General features: G+C 38.6%; 1 protein-coding gene across 1 annotated transcript in view; it reads right to left on the minus strand.

The window, feature by feature from the left end:
• STK3 (serine/threonine kinase 3) overlaps nt 1-23,130 on the minus strand; it is an 87,253-nt gene that overhangs the window by 30,156 nt on the left and 33,967 nt on the right. The window contains exons 7-8 of the mRNA XM_053466776.1: nt 13,914-14,051; nt 8,141-8,266 (exon numbers count right to left, since the gene is read on the minus strand). Coding sequence (XP_053322751.1) covers nt 8,141-8,266; nt 13,914-14,051 — 264 coding nt within the window. The remainder of the gene's footprint in view (nt 1-8,140; nt 8,267-13,913; nt 14,052-23,130) is intronic.

The raw sequence follows: 23,130 nt of genomic DNA on the forward strand, positions 1-23,130 counted from the left end.
AAGGTGCGCAGGTATGGTGGGAGATCATCAGCCAGTAGCTAATGACAACATAAGCACTAATAATGGCCATTGCTATGAGACTGTCACTGCTGACAACATATCTGGGAGCAACTAGATGAGAAATGACAGAGGAGCCTTTACAGCGCAGCTTCTAATTCAGCTGTCAGATCAGAGACTGATAAAACTATTAAAGATAACATTTTAAGGAGACCCTAACTGACAGCAGATGCATTAATATGCTCCCCAAAATAGGTATATACAGTTGATAAAGCTTAGTGAATAGAGTTCCTACAGCTACAGCTAGAAGAGCCAGAAAATCTCAAGGGAGCTTCAAAGTTAAGACTGTGCTTAGAATTTAGCCTTATGCATTATTAATATTATTATTATACTTTATTTATAAAGCGCAGACAGATTCTGCAGCGCTGTACAAAGTAAAAAATTTACAGATAACGACAAGTACAAAATAACAAGCAATTGACATACAGATACAAGAGGAATGGAGGGCCCTGTTCCCGCAGGAACTTACATTCTAGGTGGATAAGGAGTGAGAAACAGGAGGTGAGGACTGCGTGGTAGTGAATGATGTTAATGTAGGGGGAGTTTGTCAGTGGTAGGCTTCCCTAAAGAGAAAAGTTTTTAGGGAGAGTTTGAAGGAGGGTAGAGTTGGTGAAAGTCGGACAGCACTGGGAAGGGATGCATAATGCATAATAAATACACGACGTGGCTGAGAATACTAAATGAGTGTCTAAACTTTTTGCTCTCAGCTGCTCATCTACTCGCCAGTACTGCCCAACTCAACCCTCAGGACCCAACATCCTCCTACAGCCTCATCATGTCATAAATGAACATTTACAGGCCTGAGCTACATGTGCCGCATCATTATGAAAACATGTTGGCTATATGAATACGAATAAAATATTGTTAAAAATGGTTATATTATATCTTTAATGTTATGACGTGCATCTAGTGTGCACCACTAGGAATTAATGTAAACAATCTAAATTGGTTGGAATAATCAGCTAATTACTGTATTACGTAGCAAAAATGTCCTTTGCTGGCATACAGATATGCTGTTTTTTTAGAATACACTTGTTTTTAATCATTAAACGTCAAAGTGCAGGTATATTAAGGAAAACATTTTAAACTTTATGCTATGGAAAAGGAAAAGCATGATTCCTTTTTTCTTCCTATGTTTGTTGATGTAACAACTCAAACTGTAACTAGTCATTCGTCTCAGATTCAGAATAGCCATAGATGCCTATCCAATGCATGTTTAAATCCCCCCTTCTATTAACCTCTATCAGTTGTGCTGAGAGGCTGTTTCATCAACAGCGGCAAGAAAAAGTAAGTGAACCTTTTGGAATTATCGGTATTTATGTATAAAATCTAAGTTACAATAATGATCAAACAATCTATTTTAACTAATAACACAAATCATAATGGTCTTGTCCATTTCAAATAATCCCGTAAACGTTCACAATACGGGATGGAAAGTATATGAAAACAGACTAATCACTTCAACAAAAGCTAATTGGAGTCAGGCGTTAGTAAACCTGGAGTCCAATCAAAGAAACGGGTTTGGGGAGGTGTTTTACAGAGTTTGAATTGAATAAAAATATTCAAACATTTTAAATTTGCTATTCTCAAGAAGCATCAGTTAATGTGAACCATGCCTCACAAACAAAATCTCAGAAGACCAACAGACAAGAATTGTTGATTTGCATTAAGCTGGAAAGTAATCATAAAGAGTTTATATATTCATCAGTCCACAGTTAGACAAACTGTTTATGAATGGAGACTATTTAGTGCAGTGGCTACTCTCCCTAGAAGTGAGCACCCAGCAAAAATGACTCCAAGGACACAACGCAGAATACTCAATGAAGAAAACAAACCTAGAGTAACAGCTAAAGGCTAGAAGGAATCACTGGAACTGGTTAACAGCTCTGCTCATGAGTCTACTGTACTCAAAATATCAAGCAGGAATGGAGCCCATGGTATCGTGATTTGGGGCTTCTTTGCTGCCTTAGGGCCTGGACAGCTTGTCATCAGAGGGGACAATGTTTATTAAGGTATCACACAGGTAATGTCAGGATGGCTGTCCGCCAGCTGAAGCTCAGTAGAGGTTGGGTGATGCAGCAGGACAAGGACCCTAAGCATCAAAGTAAATCCGCCTTTTGGAGTGGCCTAGTCAGAACCCAGACCTTACACCATAAGAGATGCTGAGGAATGACCTAAAGAGAGCCGTTCACACCAGACATCCTAGTAATATGGCTGAGCTTAAGCGGTTCTGTAAGGAAGAATGATCTAAAATTCCTCCCGAACATTGTACAGGTCTGATCCACAGCTACAGTTCAACCAGTTATTATATCCAAGAGTTCACTTACTTTTTCCACCAGCCAAGTCGTAAGACTTGTTTTTCTCACAGAAATCCTATAGTGCAAGGCATTCTGGGTATGTTATATGCAAACACCTCTTCTTGCCTCTAAATCCACTTTATACATGGATATAGCATTAACCCTTAGCGTTCATGTTTTCTGCGCTAGACAGCTTTAAAGGAAAGCCTGGGACAGTGGTGCATAATAAGTCTTTAATCTTGCCTGGTTGATGTAAGTTAGTGTTTGGCATGCTTGCTTATTACTTAGCTTTAAACAGAGGTTTGTTTTTTTGTTTTTTTTTTCTAATTATCTTTGTCTCCACCAAAACATATTACGAGTGTGTCTCAAAGACATGAAAGATCATCATTGTTTGTATGGGATTAGAGCATTCTGTCTGTCTATACTTGTGATTTAAATGTAGCTCAGATCACATCTTTATGAACAATGCGGAAAACTGGGTGATACCAAAGGGTTCCTTTACTTTTTTGGCCACTATCTACCACCCTCTAAGTAAATGAAAAGTTTCCCAAGCACTCGGCATGCAGCCAGAGGAACGGACCCACATCTGCCAATGGATTCCTTTCTCTAAAGGCAGACTCGTGTTCTTGTCCCAACATAGCGGGAGAAAACTGGATAAAATAAGTCATATTAAAATGGACCACTAAAAACACTCAGTGCGATAATCTGCGCTTTGTAATAATCTAAGACTCTCGTGTTGAAGGACGCAGGCTATCAGCGACGTGGACTCTTTCCTGTAGAGGGATTAAACATATTATTGGTCTGATCTGTATGATGGAAACTTCTTCTGACAGCATGACATGTTTTGATAGCTGCTGAGGTAAGCAAACAGATTTTTTTAATTAGCTGAAAACGGCAAGCAAAGTATTCTACAGAGGAGGTAATCCAGATCTGAAAGTTTAAATGTTAGTTTAAGCATACTAACTATGACCAGTCTCTTCACGGAGAATTTTAATTTTGTTGGATAAGATTTTGATTCAGGTCAAGCAGCTGTGCAGTGGAATGTACCACAATCAAAACTTGGTTCAAGTACACAGGGAACATGTCCAAATATTTATTACCTTAAAGAACAGGGTCATTTGGTTTGGGCTTTTAACTCCTAAAGCGACTGTTGCCTGCACCCCTGGCAATAAAATAATTTACACTAATACAGTGAAGTCTAAGGTGATCTCACAGAAAAACGTATAACGTGGAGCAGATATGTTTTAAACATTTTGCGGTTATTCCTATATATATTCTATCTGAGAAAGACACAAACACATTGGCTCCTTTCCAGATCGTTATACAGTCACCGAGTATGTTATTTTTGGGTTACTTATTTTTGGACGAAGCACTTTGTTTTGTGACATTTGAGTCGTTTATCCTTATTTACCTGGAATGCTCATCTATCTCTGCTCTCATCCGCATACATGGCCAACCAGTACCTCCTCGTCTCCTCATCTCCTAGTTTTTATCTAGGCTGTGAGAGGCTGTCATAATTCAGAAAATGAAGGGTTAAGACTCTGCAGTGTTTTTTTTGGTCATATCTTTGCAGCTGACCAGTAACCCTCTTAAATCAAACCCAGCTTTATCTCCCATTAAAGAGCAACTGTCCAGGTTACTCCCGATCTTAAGTCCTAGTCTTACAGGCTGCATGTTTGGGTTTTTTTCACATGATGATCAATACAAAAAAAACTGTTGGGTACAACAAGAAAGTTTTAAATTCCTGCTCCTCCATGTTGTTTACTGTTGCGAATTCCAAAATCTATCCAAAGGCCCAGGTCAGACTCTCCTCTGAAAATCCACCTGTTCAGAGAAGCATACAATCTTCCTAATAACCACAAACCGTATGCTAAAAGACACCATTTTCTCCATATACCTTTTTTGTATTTAAAATATTTTTAATTATATAGAAAAAAAAAGGTAAACAGGTTGATGCCTGTTTTTCACGTATACGGCGAAAAAACCGGCATCAATACAGATTGTAATCTCACAAGAATAGGGTCCTGTTCACATATACCAGTATTGCTTAGCATGTGTTAATGGTATTGCCAATTCGTACTTTCACCTTTTCAGTATTCCTTATTGCACAACACTGAGGAATCTGCTGGAGGTTTATAAATAAAATGTAATGTAACGTCACAACTTCCTAACGCGACTAATAGGACTCCGACGGAAGTGCTGTTGAGGGATCATGAAGGAGCCTTTGCATGTAACACCCTACATGTGGATTGGGGTGAGGCAGATGTGACATAAGAGCTGAAAAACAGATGCATAAGCAATCCCCTAGTTTTAAATTAATAATAGCACCAAGCACCGGGGGAATCGGTGATGTAGGCTAGATTCCTGGCTAAACGTTCTGGGAGATGCATGAGCCGGAGGAAAGCGTGACCTTCCCCATCAAGTACACAGTCCCTGTCCTACATGCTGCAGGCCGGCTGGACACCAACTCTGGTCTCCCCGTTTCTGTGGCTTACCAACTCCTACATAATGTTCTCACTTACAAAGTAAAATGTAACCCTATATTCTATAACGCTGGAACTTTATATCTCCGACATGCATGTAAACTAGGAGTGAACCAACTTTGGATACCATGTTTTTTTAACCCCTTAATGACAAAGCCCGTACATGTACGGGCTCAAAATGCATTGTTTTCAATAGGTTTAGGGATCGCCCATTGTCCTTAAGGGGTTAAAATTTAAAGTGAGCCCCAAATTGAACACAGCCAACATGCACCCCCTGCAAATTCCTCGAAGGGACTATTCTAGGGCTGAAACAACTAATCGATAAAATCGATTAGTCGAATCTATTTTTATCGATTATAAAAAGAGGTTTTTTTCCAGAGCAAATGCTCTGAAAAACTTCTCTCCTTATATAATCCGACCTCAAACAGAGATCGGATTATAACACTAGAATCCAGATCCCCCGCAACGCTGAAGGAGACCTGGATTCTCCTCACTGTCGGCCGGTCTCTCACTTCTGTCTCTCTCCCCCCTCCCATACACCCCTCTGACTCCTCCCCCCTCCCATACACCGCTCTGCCTCTCTCCAGACTCCCTGGTGTTTTGTGAACCTCCGTTGCTGACAGGCATTTTCACTGCAGCTTCAGCGTAAGTGAAGGGCAGTAACGGAGGCTGTCTGTGCGATGCAGACCCCCACCGGCTGACAAAGAATCGAGGTCTCCTGCAGAGGATCATCCTCTCTGTCAGCTGGTGGGGGTCTGCGCGATGTGCACATACAGCCTCCATTACTGCCCTTCACTTACGCTGAGGCTTCTATGAAGAGGCAGAGCTGTGTATGGGAGGGGGGAGGAGTCAGAGGGGTGTATGGGAGCCACCCTCCCATACACCACTCTGGCTCCTCCCCCTCCCATACGCCACTCTGCCTCTCTACCCGGCTCCCTGGTGTCTTGTGAACCTCCGTTGCTGACAGGAGGCAGAGTGGAGTATGGGAGGGGGGGGGGGAGGCAGAGTGGAGTATGGGAGGGGGGGAGGAGGCAGAGTGGAGTATGGGAGGGGGAGGAGGCAGAGTGGTGTATGGGAGGGGGAGGAGCCAGAGTGGTGTATGGGTGGGTATTATGAATTTCAGGGCATATAGGGGGTATAAGGCATATCGATATTAGGCATATCAGGGGGGCATAAAACATATCTGGGGTAAAAGGTATATCAGGGGGCTCAGTTGCATATCACTGGCATATAAGGAGTATAAGGCATATCAGGGGTCACAGTGGAATCTGGCATATAAGAGGTATAAGGCATATATGGGGCAGAGTGGCAAGCTGGGGGTAAGATGTGCATAACTGGGGGCAGTTTGGTAAATAAAAGAAAATATAAACAAGGCATTAGTTTTTATTAAATATGAAAAATAGTTATCATATGAATTAATATTTACTAATATTTTTGTATTAAAACCTAGTTTGAGAAACACTGTTTGGGTTCTTGTAGCTTTTATTATTATGTCAGTAAAATAAGAAGGTGAATAGAGAGAGGCCATTGCGATAAAGAGTGTAAATTGTACGTTTTTTATTACATTATCTTAAATTTAAAAAAATTGATTTTTTTTTATCCGATTAATCGAAAAAATAATCGGCCAACTAATCGATTATTAAAATAATCGTTAGTTGCAGCCCTAGACTATTCCTTTCTTCTAGAATATAGCTGTATTTCCAGGCGTTGCCACACTCTACTTTTCTTTTGAGACTTATTGATTAACCAAGCATACAGATGCAACAAAGCCTAATTAGAACAGTTCCCTGTCCCATTCTGCGGGAAATAATATGGAAAAACGGGCACTATTACAATGATGCGGAGAGATTAATCATCGCGTTGTTATAGTGATCAGGTAAACGTTTTCTATCTCTGGCTAGGTCTGTGGAAATCAGCGTGAGTAACTCTGCATCCCGTCCCATAGATAGAGCGATCCTAGACAGATCAAGCTTCCTAGACGACATTAAAGAGTCTGTATTATTCCAATACTGGGCTGCACTTGTGTGTAAAGCTAAAGTCTCAGTATATTTCTCGTGCATTTAGATTTCTCGGTCCTCAAACTGCATGAAAACCTTATCGACACATCAGTCATCTGGGGACAGAGCTTGGCTCGCTACATACTATAATCCTTACGTGGTGTTTAGGGTACAGTGACAGCGTGTTATGGTCTCCTTTACCTGTATTACGTGTGCAGAAACATCATCTTTCCCAGGAAACATACAAACAGGAAACAGTAAAACAATAAAACATACAGACAATAATAAAGGATCCGGCTGCCAATGGCGTACGGAGTCAGCATGTGCTAATAACCCTCTTAACGTATTTTATACAGATGCAGAGCTCTGTTCCATGACCATCAATTCAGTATTTGCGGATTCAAAGCAACGTCGATGCGTTTCCTTTATATTGTGCGTTTCCTTTATATTGATTACCGACACAATCAGATCAGTCAATTGTAAAAGGACAGAGAGCAATCTTCTCTTCGAGACACATCTTATCACACAAAACTCGCTAGTTAAGATCATTCTATCGATCACAGTGACTCCTGACAAGTTGAAGCTGCCCACCCTAGAGAAAGCAGTGTACGGAAACCATGGCATCTGTACTGAGGGCGCCAGTGTCTGTGGCAAGGCTTGAATGCTGTGAAATATTTAAAGGTATAAAACATCACATGCACATAGAGTCATTGTTTTGGGGAATGGGGGGCTGCAGTAAACCTGTGTGTCATTTAGTATTTGAGGCTCAGACAGCAATATGTTTTATGCAGAACGGCAACTCTAAAGAAACGTTCCATAGACTGCAAGAACCCTCTTCTGTTTCTGTACCTGAAAGTCTGAATTTTGGTTTTTACCCTGACTGAAACAGCGCTATGGAATAAATGAATTACGTAATAATAAACACTCGTGCTTCATTTCACTGCAATTAAACTTCATAAAACGACTAAACAGAACTCAGCTATCCTTAGAATCTTACAGCCTTCTCTGAAATGATTCATTTTAAAGTACATGTTATTTCTATAGTTAAAGCCATCAAGTCTAAGGGGGAAAATGACCTCCCAGCAGAAGTGGTAAGGCTTGAGGAAATTTAAACATGGATGGAATAGGTCTAATTAATAAAGCAAGGGAACCTCTAGGCTTCAGACTAAACTGAACTTAATACAGGACAAAAGCCAACCAGAAGCGTCATTAAAATCTCGGTTTCTACAATGGACATAATTCAAATAATGCATAGCAGAATTAAATATCCATAGATATTTAAAAAAAAATAATTAAAAGCAGATACCGAATTTTCGTCTTCCTCTTCCAGTTCTCTTTGCTGCTCTTCATGTCTTTTTGCCTTAATTTCCATTGCTTCTGTGATTAGATCTCTCAATATTGACACGGCTTTAGCATTTTTTATAAAGGTGTGCTGGAAAGAGAAAAAAATTAAAAGGTTACGGCAGAGATAAGATGGCAGAATCTTGTGTTAATGACTTTGGCCAATTTTTATTATCAATGTCCCCATCAACGGCAACATTTAGCTGTGCAGGTCAGAAAATTAATACATGTTAACATTCTACATCCGAGCAGAACAACCAACACCCAGGCCCATCCCCAAGAGCCGTGTTTTTGCGACCAACTTGGGCTGCAGAACTCTTTGGAACAGAATCCAGAACGTCTTGCGTTTGCAAAGTTACTGTTTCAATACAAATGCCTTTAAGCATCGGCCCAGCGCTAAACTGGGTACGTTTTTTTTTCATTACAGTAATGCTGTAATTTGCAGAAGATGTCATCACTGGAGTATAGATGTGTACTAGGCCAACTACCTTAAAACTGAAACAAACAATACATGACGTATCAATCACACAGAGAAGGGGCTAAATTTACATTTACTGTGTCCCGTAAACTGTGGCAATCACGGTGAAACCTTATCTCTGGTACAGTGGAACCGTTGCATATCCAAAAAAAAAAAAAGAGCTCTGGGGTCATAAAGTGATGGCGTATTGCTGCTTATGCTGAATGGTAAAATAAATGACCTACTACCAGAATAGAATAAAAAAAGAGCAAAACTGCAGTAGAAATACAAAGCATGTACTACATAAAAAAAGAGTAAATATTGTCACAAATACAACACAACGAGGGATGGGGCTAAACCATACCAGAGCAAACTATTGTGGTGAGAGGGAGCTTATAAAATGTTTATTAATGTAATGGCCTCAAAGCAGATACTCCAAACACATTAGTGATACATTTAATCACACTAATACTCACACAGAGAATAGGGCGTTTTTAGAGCACTCTTTACATTAGTGTTCTTTCTGGGAACAGGATTGTTTTAAAAATATAGGCCAGTTTTAAGGAAGGAAACCTTTATTGGACTATCCACCTACGCGAAACAGCGACGTGTAGGTGAATGAATGATGTATTATGCAGGGTGTGGCCCTACTTAAAGCATCGATAAAACATGTAATTTTTTTAAAGTCTGCTCATTTACGGTGAGTCTCTCCATCCTCCGTGAAAACTTTTTTATGAGAACACTCTGCTTGGCTGATGGCTCCTTTTAGGTTTATGGCACATTGGCCTGGAAAGCTGCAGGGTATGGATAGTATGTGGTTATTACTCTTCCTTATGAGGGTATATTTCTACCCAGTAAATGTTGCCCAAGTGCCAGTTTGGCAACATTTTAGAGGCATGTCTGCAACTGATAACATACTCACACATTCATGCTGACCTCCTCATACTGGCTCTTTGAGATCTTTAAAAAAATAATTGACCACATATGCCCACTTTATTACTATGTAGTTAATCATTAGGGTATTCTAGCGGCCAGGCCTAAACATTTGCTAAAAAAAAAATGGCTCTTGAACATCCTGTATATAATACTATTGCCTCTCCCACACCAACAGCTGTCCTCAAATGGAGACCCAAGGTATTGATAAGATCTAACTTTAGGCTTTTTATAGGGTTGACCATACCAACTAATATTCTTGGTAGCTGTAACTGGAGGCAACATATATTTAAAAAAAAAAAAATTAGCAGAAGGCTCAGTCTAATTTGAGAGAGATACAATCAAGCATTTACCAGTAGAGTCATTTGGCATAATCAAGGTACATTGCTGCACCCCATTTATTTCAATATAAAATATACAAGATTAGCAGAAGTGCTTGAAAGGTGTTTTCTTGTTTGTTCCTAACAGTCTAGCATAATAAACCTCAAGTATAAACCATAAGTGAAGGAAGCAGGAAAAAGGTTAACTGAATGGATACAGTAATTGTATAAAGGGACTGTGCAGTAGGTAGTAGGCATGCAGAATGGTGACTGGATGACATCTTAAAACAAACATCCTCTGTTCTTTATTTCAAAACCTCCACCCCAAAAAAAAAAAACATGACATTTAGCAAACTGACAGTGCAAATTAGTGACGGTGAACAAGTAGCCATGTCTACTGTGTGTTTTACAAAATCTGTGTTCTGTGACTGTAAGCTTTATGATTGAGAAACACAGCACAGAATGCATGGAAAAGGGGAAAAAGATAATATCTAACATAAACAAGGAAATAGCTTAATTTGAGCCATTCTCAAAACATATTTAAGCTTAATTAGAATACAATTAGTTGGTTTTATATGCCATACAGACTTGCACGTGTGTAACGTAATACCTTCATTAACAGTAAATCTGCAGCTGAATAATAAGAATTCTGGAGAACTTCAAAAGGCCCGAGGAACTTGCCAAATAGCCAATGAACTTTGTGGGATCTCAAACATCTGTATAGTTGGTGTATGATGTTTCCCAGTATAATTTAGTAATTCATCCCATCATTATTACACAATGTATTAAATATGTGTTTAGAATTGTGGATAATGTGCATGATTAACCATTACCTCCTCCGGTAACGCATTCATTAGGCTAAACGAAGCATGGACCCCAAGAAATGATCCCAAGACACACTGTTTCACGGTGACCTTTTTGCAAAAGTGACAATCTGTGACTCTACAGTTATGTAGACCTTATAGTCTGACAACTCTAGGACTGTATTTACTTTGGGAGGGTAGTATGAAAGTGCTACTTAATGTTTGCACTAACTACACCATAATCGCCCTACTAAAACCTCTAATAAAAATGATTTTCCCCATCAAGTAAAAACCCCAAGTCTTAAAACCCCTACAAGAATTTAGATATTCGAAATTTAATAATTTAGAAGCGATCATCCAAAAATAGAATCGGGAAAAAAAGAAAAAGAAAAGACACCCGATTTTATTGGATCCCGGCCCAAAGAAGCCGGCTGTAGGACCACAATTTTTGTATAAGGAAGAGCAAACATAGGTTTACAAGTTCTATATGGCTCTTTGCACGTGAATACTTTAACAAATATTGTTCATCCTACTGGGTTAAATAAAAATGTAATGTCAGCCCCATGCAGGGACAGAGTAATAACAGACAGAGTGAGGATTAACAACCCAGACACTGCCCTCTTTCACAGAGGAAACAAAACACATATTAACGATCTTAGCTCTTGCCCTTCCCCTGTTCTGTACTACATTCCATGAACTCCATGTCACTGACCTAGAATAAGTCACCGATAGGGCCAAGCTCCAAGATCTGTTAATCATTTGGGCAATCAGTGAATACAGCACTTAGAGAGCTGATATTTATTTCATTTGGAATGCATCCATCTGATATCTGAGTAACCAGCTCATAAAAGTTATTCAATACAAAAATAAGAAGTGTTATGGCCAGAGAGATATGGATTGTGATATGCAGTAACTTACAGTGTCATGATAGAGCGACTTTAGTGCTTCAACATAAACAGAGAGCACAGACTGGACTAGTCCGATAGCAAATGGATTCATTCAACCCCTTTTAATGAGCGTCTGGCTGCTACACCCATTGTTTTTTGCTGGTTTGTGAAAAAGTAGCTCTCCAATTCTTAATGAGCCACAATGCTAATAACCATCCAATTCACATTTTCTTTAATGATGATGACTGAGAAATAGAAATAACAATTAAAAAATTATCCACTTTGGATCTGCAGGCCATTGTTAAACCCATTGGAGGTATTTTCCACTCATTTAAGATACCAGTTTTATCAATAAACCTAATTAAAAGGTTAAGGTTGATGTATTTTCTGTTACAAATATAAAACTTGGGCCACCAAGAGGTGCTGTGTTCTAACAAATGAAACCTCATCCAAACTTTGTAGGGGGATTTGATTTTCTGAAGTTAAAACAACCTGCCCCTGTATGATTTCAGAGACTGACACACAATTTTATGTGGTTTCATTAAAAGAATAGTTTAATAAGCATTTACACCAACAATGCTCTGTACATACATGACATCACACATTGTTCTAAACATATAGAAAGGGCACATAAAACACTGCATTGCTATTGTAATATCAGTGCAGCTTTTAAAAGGGACCATATCATACTACAGTATATTTCAACATGCTGTTCTAAACGGATATAAAGATTAAATACATTATACAGCGCTCTGTGCATACAAAGACTGATGCTCTCTGACTAGGCACTTGCTGAACGCCGCAAACTGCTTGTTACTGGTTTATTGGAAGTCTATGGTGGTTCCTTCCATCAGGGAATGGGTCTTGAGTTAAGGAGATTAGGGAGATGAAGGAGCTAGTCTTATCTGCGTCTGACCAAGGACCTCATACACGGCTACATGGACTGAGCTGGAATTCACAGACAGAGGAATTTAAAACACTAGTGTAGTAGAGAGGGTATGGGTATAGATGAGGATGAGGAGATGAGGAAGCCCTTCGCTGCTTAAATTTAGTGTGCCTGCACACCATGCACCCCTTACACATGTTTTTCTTTCTATGTCTTACTTTCCTTTTTCCCTAAAGGTAAAATATGCTGACAAAGCAGCCGGTAGATTCCAAAAGTTGTCTAATCTTTCCTGCTTATACATACAAACTAAAGATACATTTAATAAACACTCCAAGTTATAGTAACAGTAGGTCCAGAAAGAACACCTTTGCATTACATGATACCTCTATCTTCTCCAGTCGCGTTTCCAGGACGTTTTTGTATCAGAAACAAAATAAAGGAAGTTCCCAAAATATAGGGGTATTTTAAAAAACAATTAAAAGTTGAAGACATTAAACTGTTTTTTTTTTTTTGTAAAGAACGAAAGCTAAATACTTCCGAAGTGGAGACGCAAAAACTGGCATCACAATTCCCCACACGACAACACTATGGGGACTGTGAAGCGCTACTGCCCTGAGCTGCACACCATCTTGCTTTTAGCAGCTTGACTACCTTCCTTTGTATCGGAGTTACCTCTTCATACCTGCTGTCTGTCACATCTTTACAACACCTATTTATTGGACTAACATTCCATTTTAAGGACCAGCTTTCCAGAGTACCAACCTCCATTTGTCAAGTTAAAAGCAACACTAACCAAAAAATATTGGAGAGACCATGGCCAGCAGTCTAGAGGTTAAGGAGACTGATACGGTATAGGTCACAGCCGTTTAAGGTGCTCATAAATTAGTCTAGCCAGTGTGAGAAGAACTTGGAGGGGTAGAGGGAGTGAGGGTAATAATGGTATTGTAAAAAATAAAAAAAAAATAAAAAAAAATAACTTGTCCATATATCATTATATAAAGTGAACCCTGCATAAATCAGCGTAAAATCACAGAAATGTCACGTTATGTTCTGGTAACGTGACACGAATCCTACATCCATGCTTAACCTGGTGTCCTTGATGGTTAATCAAATGTATTTCAAATGTGTTTCCGGCTTGTGTGTTTTTCAAGTCCCCCTTCAGTACTTTTATTTTGAGACCCTCGATGGAGTGGGCTCTCTGGGTGAAATGGTAGCTGATGGGGTGCAGTTATTTTCATTGTGGCTGAACACAATTGACAAGGCTTGTTTATTTCAAGGGGGGGTGCAATTAGAGGTTTGGCTAGGGGTAGGATTTTATTTCAACATTTTATGTGCGTTTGTGAACTCTGGTAAACAAAATTTAAAGCAGCAATAGAAGCCTGATCTGGTAATCAGGATTTTATTGTAAATCATACACAAGTAATGAGTGCTTGAACTGTCACAAAAACGTACCTGCAGAAGCTGGGTGGCAGTTGCCCTCTGCTCTGGATTCTTCACTAGACATTTCTTCACAAAGTCTGTGAATTCATCTGACCAGAGCTCTGGCTTCCTGAAAGTAGGTGGAGGATTTGTGGGAATCATAAAAATTGCCTAAAGGAAAACAAATATAGATTAGAAATAAAAAGTATGTAAATAGAACTGTGCAAATTAAGCGAGGCAGACCATGGTTGTGTAAGGTGTACAGTGGCACTAGATGCACATGCATACAAAAATTATACTAAATCCATAGAAATATATTTTTGAATCAATACATCTCTAGAAGCTTTCTTTCAAGTACAGTTGTGTGAAAAAGACAGAACACACTCTTTGAATTTTGTGGTTTTACATAGGACATGACAATCATCTGTTCCTTTGCTGGTCTAAATTATAGGCAAATACAACCTCAGATGAAGAACAACACATGATATATTACACTGTGTCATGATTTATTCAACAAGTCAAAATGGAGAAGCTGTGTGTAAAAACTAAGTACACATTGTGATTCTATTTCAGCCAAGCTTTAGTTGTTGGGTAGATGGCCTCACATTTGTCTCTAGAATACTTTGGTATATAGAGGAGTTCAGCATCACTGCTCCACCACTGTGCTTGACAGTTCATATGTTTGTGCTGATATGCTGTGTTTGTTTTTTTTCGCCAAACGTGACGTTGTGCATTATGCCCAAACATCTCCGCTTCGGTCTAGAAGTCCAGAAGTCTTGTGGTTTGTTCAGATGCAACTTTGCAAACCTATGTCGTACTACCACCATGTTCTGTCTAGAGAGAAGAAGCTTTTTCTCCTGGCAACCCTTCCAAACAAACCATACTTATCCAGTATTTCTCCAATTGTTCTGTCATGAACTTTAACATTTAACAGGCTAACTGGGGAAAATTCAGATATAAATCTTGGGTTTTCTTACAATTTCTCTGAGCATTGCACGGTCTGACCTTGGAGTGAATTTGCTGGGACGTCCACTCCTGATATATACGATATGATTTGTGATGAAAGAGTGGCGCCAAAATGGTTCTTTCTCCGCAACACAATGTGCCTTTTTGTGGAAGTGCACAGGAGGCCAGATTCACAGAGAAGCGGATGAAGAAAGAAAACAGGGGACAGAAGACCAAATAGAGGCCAGAAAAGAAGCAGAGATGTAGCAAAGGAGACACGGATGCGTGAGAGTGCAAGCCTGTGCGACAGAGTGTGCAAGAGTGAATTTATTATGAGATAACAATGAATGCGGTTTTGGTGAGGATCAACCATACTAAAAGTGTCTCTGCATCACCTTCAACATTTCAAAAGGTAAAAGAGCGACACCATAGTTTAGGAGCGTTTGACTAAAGGAGTGGCCAGTATACAGGGCTTTACTGAGACTTGATAGCTATCGATAGAATTAAACATGGCATCCAGAGGATTATCCGGCTGTAGATTAAAAAAAAAAATTACATTTACTGATTTTGTAGAAATTATTGTAACTTTCATAGCTGTAGTACATGGATTCTCACACTCTTATAACCGAAAAATAGTGACATAAAGAGGGGCTCGTCTGGAGAAAAATATGAACAGTGGAGAATACATACCACCAAAAACCAAACAAAATCTCCAACATATAAACCAGGATAGTTTGCGTGTTCATTATGTTGCTCAGGATGAGAAGCACCTAGACATGAATGTCAGGTGCCTTCCCCGGTAATCTAATTACCGGGGAGCCTATTGCTCTTTTAACAAGCATTTTATTTCTACTTTTTCATAATTGTGACAGATCTGTGTTGTAAATTAGTTATTTTACAACCTTTCTGTGTTACTCTGTTGTGTTATACAAGATGCAATCTTTTATAGACTCCTCCACTGCGGTCCTTGAAGGCAACAATTAGGTCTGAACTTTGTTACTTTTAAAGTTTATAGTCATCACTTGGTAATCAATTTCAATTCAACCCCTATTCAGTAGCTATCAAAACCCAAAACTTTAACCTTCTTTAACAGCTGCGTACTTCTTATCTCTAAGTAACAACTCCCAAATAGATCACATACTTTAAGCGTTATGATGGGTAATAAAATAAAACACTGGCTTGACACGGAATTGGTGGTTGTCGAAGTTTTTTCATGAAATCAATAAACAGCAGCACTGAATCTTATCACAAACTATTATTTTCCCAGTCAATACCTAAACAAACAATTAGCATTTGTCAGATACTTTGCGGACGACAATAACCATAACCGCAAGTCATCTCTGTAATCGTCACAGAACAAGGGTAATCTTTGGAGCTCTGCAAATACAATGATTAGATTTTGTGGGTGCGAAACTGGATCCAGCAGCAATAAAAGGCATGACATATACCCCCCAAAAAACAAAATGCTATAAAAATTATCGCATGAAAATAATTTTACGCAGAAACATATAATTTGACTAAATTTAAGAAGCATGAATGTTTAAATTCCCAAGTTAAAGTCCTCTCAACAGTTTCTGGAAGTGTTCTTTTGGAAGTTTACAGTTCAGCTAAATTATTAATCTTGAGAGAGTTGCGTCTTCACTGGCCTTATAAATGCAAGAGGGAATGATTCAACAGAACTTCCAGATAAAACGAACATAACGAGGATGAGCGGGGATACTTGGGAGGATTTTCTGTAACCCTGACAAGAAAACCATGAGTTGGAAGCACTGCTAACATTTATGGATTTTTAAGTGGCAGGTCCATCTTCAACTTCAATTGTAAACGAATCCCAATGCTCCCTTGATCTGGTACGTAAAGAGACTTCAAATATAACCCCCTGTTTCGCAAGAGTGAATATTCTACATGTGAACTCAAAAGGCTTGTTAGGCGTTTATCGCCTTATCTAATCTCTGTTCATAAAAAATAACTACCGCAAATATTTCTCTAGTCAGCAGTTTGTTTGGATAAAGAGAAGAAACAGAAGCTTACACATAAGGGAAAACGGCAAGGATAAAGTCCCCACCAACAGCAGAAAACATTATCTTATCTCGGAAAAAGACAGATACCAAATAACGTAATATTCACAACAATATTCAATGAGTTACATCAGGAAGGCAGAAGCAGAACAGCTCGCATTTTAAATGAATATGAATTAATGTGAATATTACAGTTTGACTTAAACCCACCTGATGTAAACACACATTCATGCATATACACACACGCATATATTTATACACACGCATACATTTATACACACACGTCTACTGTATTTTCTGGAATATGATTTGCTTTGCACTCTAATCTACTGGCCTGTATATATCTACTATTTTATATCTCAGTAAATCACAATAAGTTAAAATCTAGACGTTGAGAAATAGTATTTAGGAATTTAAGTGCTTTAAAACTCAAAAATCAGAAAATGTAAGGTTATCAAGAATGGTTATGAGCTGTGATAGTATGAGAAAGGCCACAAGCAGATAACATGCATTTTTTTCCTGGGCAACCTCAAGCTAATCACAGGAGTCCTCAGTTTGTGACAGATCGGACCCCCATAAAATCAGATTTGGGAAAGTACCCCGTCTCCCTGTAAATATAACATTTTGTAATAAGAACTGTTTAAATCCAAATACTGAAATGTAAGAAACCAGCTGAAAACCTTTGTCACAGTGATATCTGTTGGCACTGGAGATATTTCTTTCCTTCAGATATACTCTTATCAAGATATCAGCGATCTCGGGTTTACTAGTGGACAATTTCTTTATTACCGTAACGTCTTCCAAGCGTCCTACTAAAATTGGTAATCACTTCCATCAATCTTTGAAGTTATAAATGTTATCAGGCAGAAAGATGGCACTTTATGGTACTATGAAAATTCCCACCTTTGGATTTTGTAGTTTGAACAAAACAGAAATATTACCAGTCCAAAGGGGTATAATATTTTTCCCGTCCATAATGATACATATGATATTAATTATTCCTTCGGTGAAATCATATTTGATGATTAGCACTGGGTAGAATTCAAGGCTTGACCGAACATGAACTGACAAGATGTCGGAAGACATTGCAAAGTTAACGACCTTTGAGAGTAAATAAGCCAACGGAGCACCAGAGAACAGCATTGGCAGCCACCATCAAAAGATCAGACAGATTAAAACTTCCATTCTGAATCATGCATCATTTCTAGAAAGCTACTACTGGACCCAAGCAGATGGTGGTAATACCTGGATATATTATCATAATGATTACATTAAGGGTTCGGTGCAAGGTAAAATAAAATAAACCGAAGGCTGGTATGGAATTGAATGTTTTATGCATTTCAACCCTTTAAAAAAAAAAAGCAAACATTTCTTACAGCAAATTTAAATAGAATGCTGTCTCTACCTTGCATGGGTAGGCCTGGACAGATCACAGGTAGCCTTGGCCATCCTTTTGGTGTGGGCTCCTAACCTTGTGTGCAGACCACTAGCAGCAGAGCCCCGTACAAAACGGGAATTAACCCCTAAATGCTGCGATCGCGGCATTGAAGGGATTAACGCTGCACTGTCGCTCTCATAGAGCGATCAGGCAGCTGGGGGGTGTTGTGTCAGGTCCCCACACTTGTGTGGGGGCCCAATCAACACACAAACCCCTTCCCTGAAGCTGCCTGTGGCAGCTGAAAACGCGATTGCTGGTTTTGCAGCAACCGCGTTTTCAGCCTACAGGCTCACTCCGTGGGAGTGATCTCAGGCTCGGGGGCGGGCTCGGAGTGGCTGTACTGTCTGCCCAGACTCCTGGGCAGACAGTAGGAGCAGCGCCCCCGTGTGGTGACTCAGCCTCTTACATCCACAATTTTTTCTGGATGTAAGAGGCTGACAAAACCTAGGCGCCAGGACAAAATTCTCTGGCGACCTGGCGCCTGGGATTTGTCGAGCCCTGCACTAAAGAGCATATGATGGCTTGAGTGTCCCTTTAAACATACATTTGTAGAGCAAGGGAGTTTAGTTTGCGGTCTCTGCAATCGACAGAAACCTCAGTTGTCCATTCATTGTACATCCTGCAACACAACATGACAGATACGTGCTACAAGAAAAAACCTAAATGAAAATTATACTGGTGAAATGTGGAAGCAATGTAATGTTTACAGGCTTCAAATTAGCATTCATCTCTAGTTTTTCAACACTTTTTTACACAGGAGTTGTTTGATGTATCCGCAAAACAGACTAATTATTGAACAAAATGAAAAAAATTACTGGGGGAAATACTCATTCTGGGCTCAGACAGTAGTGGGTTACATGTATAACCTTCCCACAAGTAGCAAACTTTTACAATTGCAACCAGTAGTTTAACAGCCATTAACATACTGTAAATGTGTCTCTTTTATTAAACCGGTACAAAGGTTTCATTTTTTTTTTTTATGTGACAAATGACGCAATTAAGGCCATAAAGTCATAAAGCCATAGACACATAATAAAGACAACACACGGGTATGTTATGGAAACAATGCTCACATGGAACAGCAGAGATAAGTGACTAGTTAAACAGTGATACATGAGAACAGACTTACACACCAGCTATTAAGGATGGGCACAGGTGGAAGTTTATGGCTCTTTCAATAACTCGAAGCCTCCCGATTGAGAGTTTGTTTACAAAACCAGGCAGAGGTCTCTTGCTTTACCCCTACTCTGTACTGCGTAGTTAGGCAGCCTATAGCTGGCAGAGGATTATGGGAACTGTAGTTCATGTAAAGCTTGCATTTGTGACAAAGTGCAAGACAACAAAGAAACACAAGCAACTACTACAAAAACAACTTTAATGGGACAGACTATGAAGAGGCCAGTAAGGCATGAATTGGATAATTATTCTTCCGAAGACATGCTTAGGTCACCCAGTGTCAGATAAATATCATTACAATAACAAAAATGTTTTTTATTTTAACATATCATCCTATCGTACATTAACTCTGGTCTACTGCAAGGTCATCATTTACGTATGCCATATTTAATAAGTGATGTACAATGAGGAAACTGAAAGCGTTATATGTCCATAAACCTCAAGCACCTAAGTTTGACTCTTTTGCACAAAAATGGTCATTAAATTCCCAAATGCACACCCATGGGACTCAATGGCCCAGCAAGCAGAATTACCGCTCGCGAGTAACGTAAGCTGTAGAAAACACGGTTACGAGGGACTGACCCATAAATTGACATTTGGCCAATTTCAGCCCGAAGAGAACACCAAGACACCGATGTAGCAACAACCAAAGAGTACAGAAACTCGGTGACCGTGTTATGTTACTAGTGGTAAATTGATATTATTATTATTATTATTATTATTATTATTATTATTATATATCTCACAGCAATTTTAAGATATGATTAATGTAAATAAAGTGCCTCTGACCTGTTAGTTCAGTAATCTATATAAAAAAAAAACTACTATGCAATAACAAGATCTTACCATTTATACGTAGGGGGAAAAAACAGTTTGTGAAGTGGAAATATCCTCATATAAATAGCAATTTCTACAGAATAAAATCTGCACATAAAAGGAGATGGGGGCCGTGACGCACGCCGCAAAACGCATATCTGCAGTTTCTATTTATCAACCTGAAAAATCTTTCCAACTTTCTCCTTTCCTGTATGAGACCAAAACTATGTCATGTTTTGTTTGTACAACAATTACACTAATTGAACGCAGGTCATTTGGTTTTTACTGTGTCCATATGACATTTAGTAAAGTAAATACGGGCCAATTAGTCCGAGAGAAGTGTATAAGAAAAGGGGAAACGGGAAGGCCAGCATGCCTTTAGGTAGGTCGCACAGTGGCAACGGAAAGTTATATGTATTTATATACAACCCACATATTACAGTGATGATCATTAGCACGTGTTGGCTTTAAGTCTTTATATTTATATATTCTCCAACTTCATTCTGCATTTTGTTAAATGATAAAAATGACTATTTTTGAAAACATTCCTACTTTATGGCATTTTTTCACACCAGCCTAAAACATTTGCACAGCGGTGTGTGTGATTATATATATATATATATATATATATATATATATATATATATATATATATATATATATATATATATATATATATATATATATAATAATAATAATCTGTGTGCATTTTACAAACTACTACACCATGAAGTCAGATACAAAACAGGAAATTTTGAGCACTAATTCAAAAAAATTAATCAGGAAACTACATTAATCAACACTTTAATAAACAAAGCAATTCTATGATATCATTGAATTTGAAAGTTTTTGACTAGAAAGTACTCATGTGTAACCAAGGGAACTGGAAGACCCCCGAGGATTAAGATGAAAGAGCAGCTGATTGAACGCAAACTATTAACATTAAATGGAATTTGTTAATGTTTGGGCTAATTAGCTGAAATTGCGGGACTAATTTTGGGGATATTCTCAAATGTAAGGTTATACATGCATACCGCAAAAGGTCAATGGGCCTTAAGATGAGCATGGAGTTAGTTTCCAAAATTAATGTGTTAACCCTTTCCATGCACATACAAAGTTCCTTCACCTGTCCCGGTGAAGGAATTATCTATAAAACACCTAAAATTAGAGTGAAAGCTACGTGTGCCAGTCCGGCTGGGCTAACACCAGAGATCATAGACCGGCCACAGACAGGTACGGTGTGTTTGCAAGATGTAAGGCTATTGTTATGGCTTCTATTTTTTATTAAAAGATGCACATATATGTAATAAAGATTAAAACGAGGTTAGTGTGTGGCATCTAGATGAAAAATATTTCGGAGAGTCATAAATAATGGAAAATAAAGTGGAAATCTAATGTTTCAATAACACTTGGTCTTTTCAAAAATAAAAGCTGAAACTCCATCTACAAGGACTAATGATTTTCTGTAGCAATATCGTGGATTACATGAAACAGGCAGAGAATGGATTTGAATGGAAAACAGCAGATAGTGAAAATCTTTAACCGTTTTAATCAATATTTCAACCAACGCAGGTACATTATCAGACCTTTCATGTCATGCTTTATCTGAACTATGTGACTGGTTTTGCCTGACTAGCCCTTGAGACAATTAGCGGTCTGAAAATCAATGAAAGATTAGTTATGTAACAAGAATTGGATACAGATATTTCTCCGACCCTCCAAACCTAATAACCTCTTATTACAAGAAGGAATACCTGCTATATGACCGGCACCTCATCTTACGAGCAGCGATTTCATTCCATACGGAAACAGAAGATCTCAAAGACCTCTACCAGCAACTCACTCTGTAGTAAGAGATAAATAACAGGCTACGGGCAGATTTAATAACCAGTCTCCATGATTCGGAAATTAATAGGGCCATTTTAGAGCCAGCCATGCAGTTTGCATAGAGTTGTATGGAGGGCCTGGATCTGGCCCATGGTTCACCGAGCATCGACAGCCATTCCAGAGGAGTGCGGATATTGTGAGCCGTCCACTTTACTCACAGCGAACCTCGTACAAAAAAATGAATTGCCCCTGTTAACAGCAGACTTAATTTTTTTTTGTTGTTTTTTTTTTTTTTATAGACAATTATGTCTAAAAATATGCACATCTGTTACGACAAAACTATGTATCGATTTGCTTTAACACCAACTTCTCGAGAAACTGTCAAAAACATGCTCATTTCATAAATATTTATAAACCGGGAGGGGAGATTATATTTCCAATGCTTTATGGCCACATATTCTACATTTTGCTTCATTTGTTGAAAAAAGCTTACATATTTCCACAAAAGCTAAAATTTTCTTGGAAATGTTAATGAAGAGTACCAAGAAGTATTTATTTTGTTGAACATTTATGCATACCACTGTCTGTTAAACACGAACATACATATCATCAATTAATCTGATATATATAATCTGACTTTTTTTGTCATATGAAGGATAAAATTATTCAGATTATATGGGGACGAGGAAGATTTTTTCCAATCAACACAATGTTTTCTCCCCCCCAAATACAATAATTTTTACGTTAACATCCCAACTACTCAGAAATATTTTAAGTTTTAATACAAGAAACAGGTTTTTGGTTTTTTTAATGAAACTGAATCCATTCAACGGCATGCTAAGCAGATGTTACGTGTGAATGTACAGTGTATAAACATAATGGAAAAAGACTAAGGATAGTCCGTGGGATTGACGGCAAGTAAATCTACCGTAATGTGTTCACAGACGAGGCAAGACAAATAAAACAAATACAAAAAAAAGTAAATGCCTTTCTTTAATTAATCCATCCGGATTACCGTCAGGGGAAGGAT

Source organism: Spea bombifrons, chromosome 5, assembly GCF_027358695.1.
Source record: "Spea bombifrons isolate aSpeBom1 chromosome 5, aSpeBom1.2.pri, whole genome shotgun sequence".
Lineage (NCBI taxonomy): Eukaryota > Metazoa > Chordata > Amphibia > Anura > Pelobatidae > Spea > Spea bombifrons.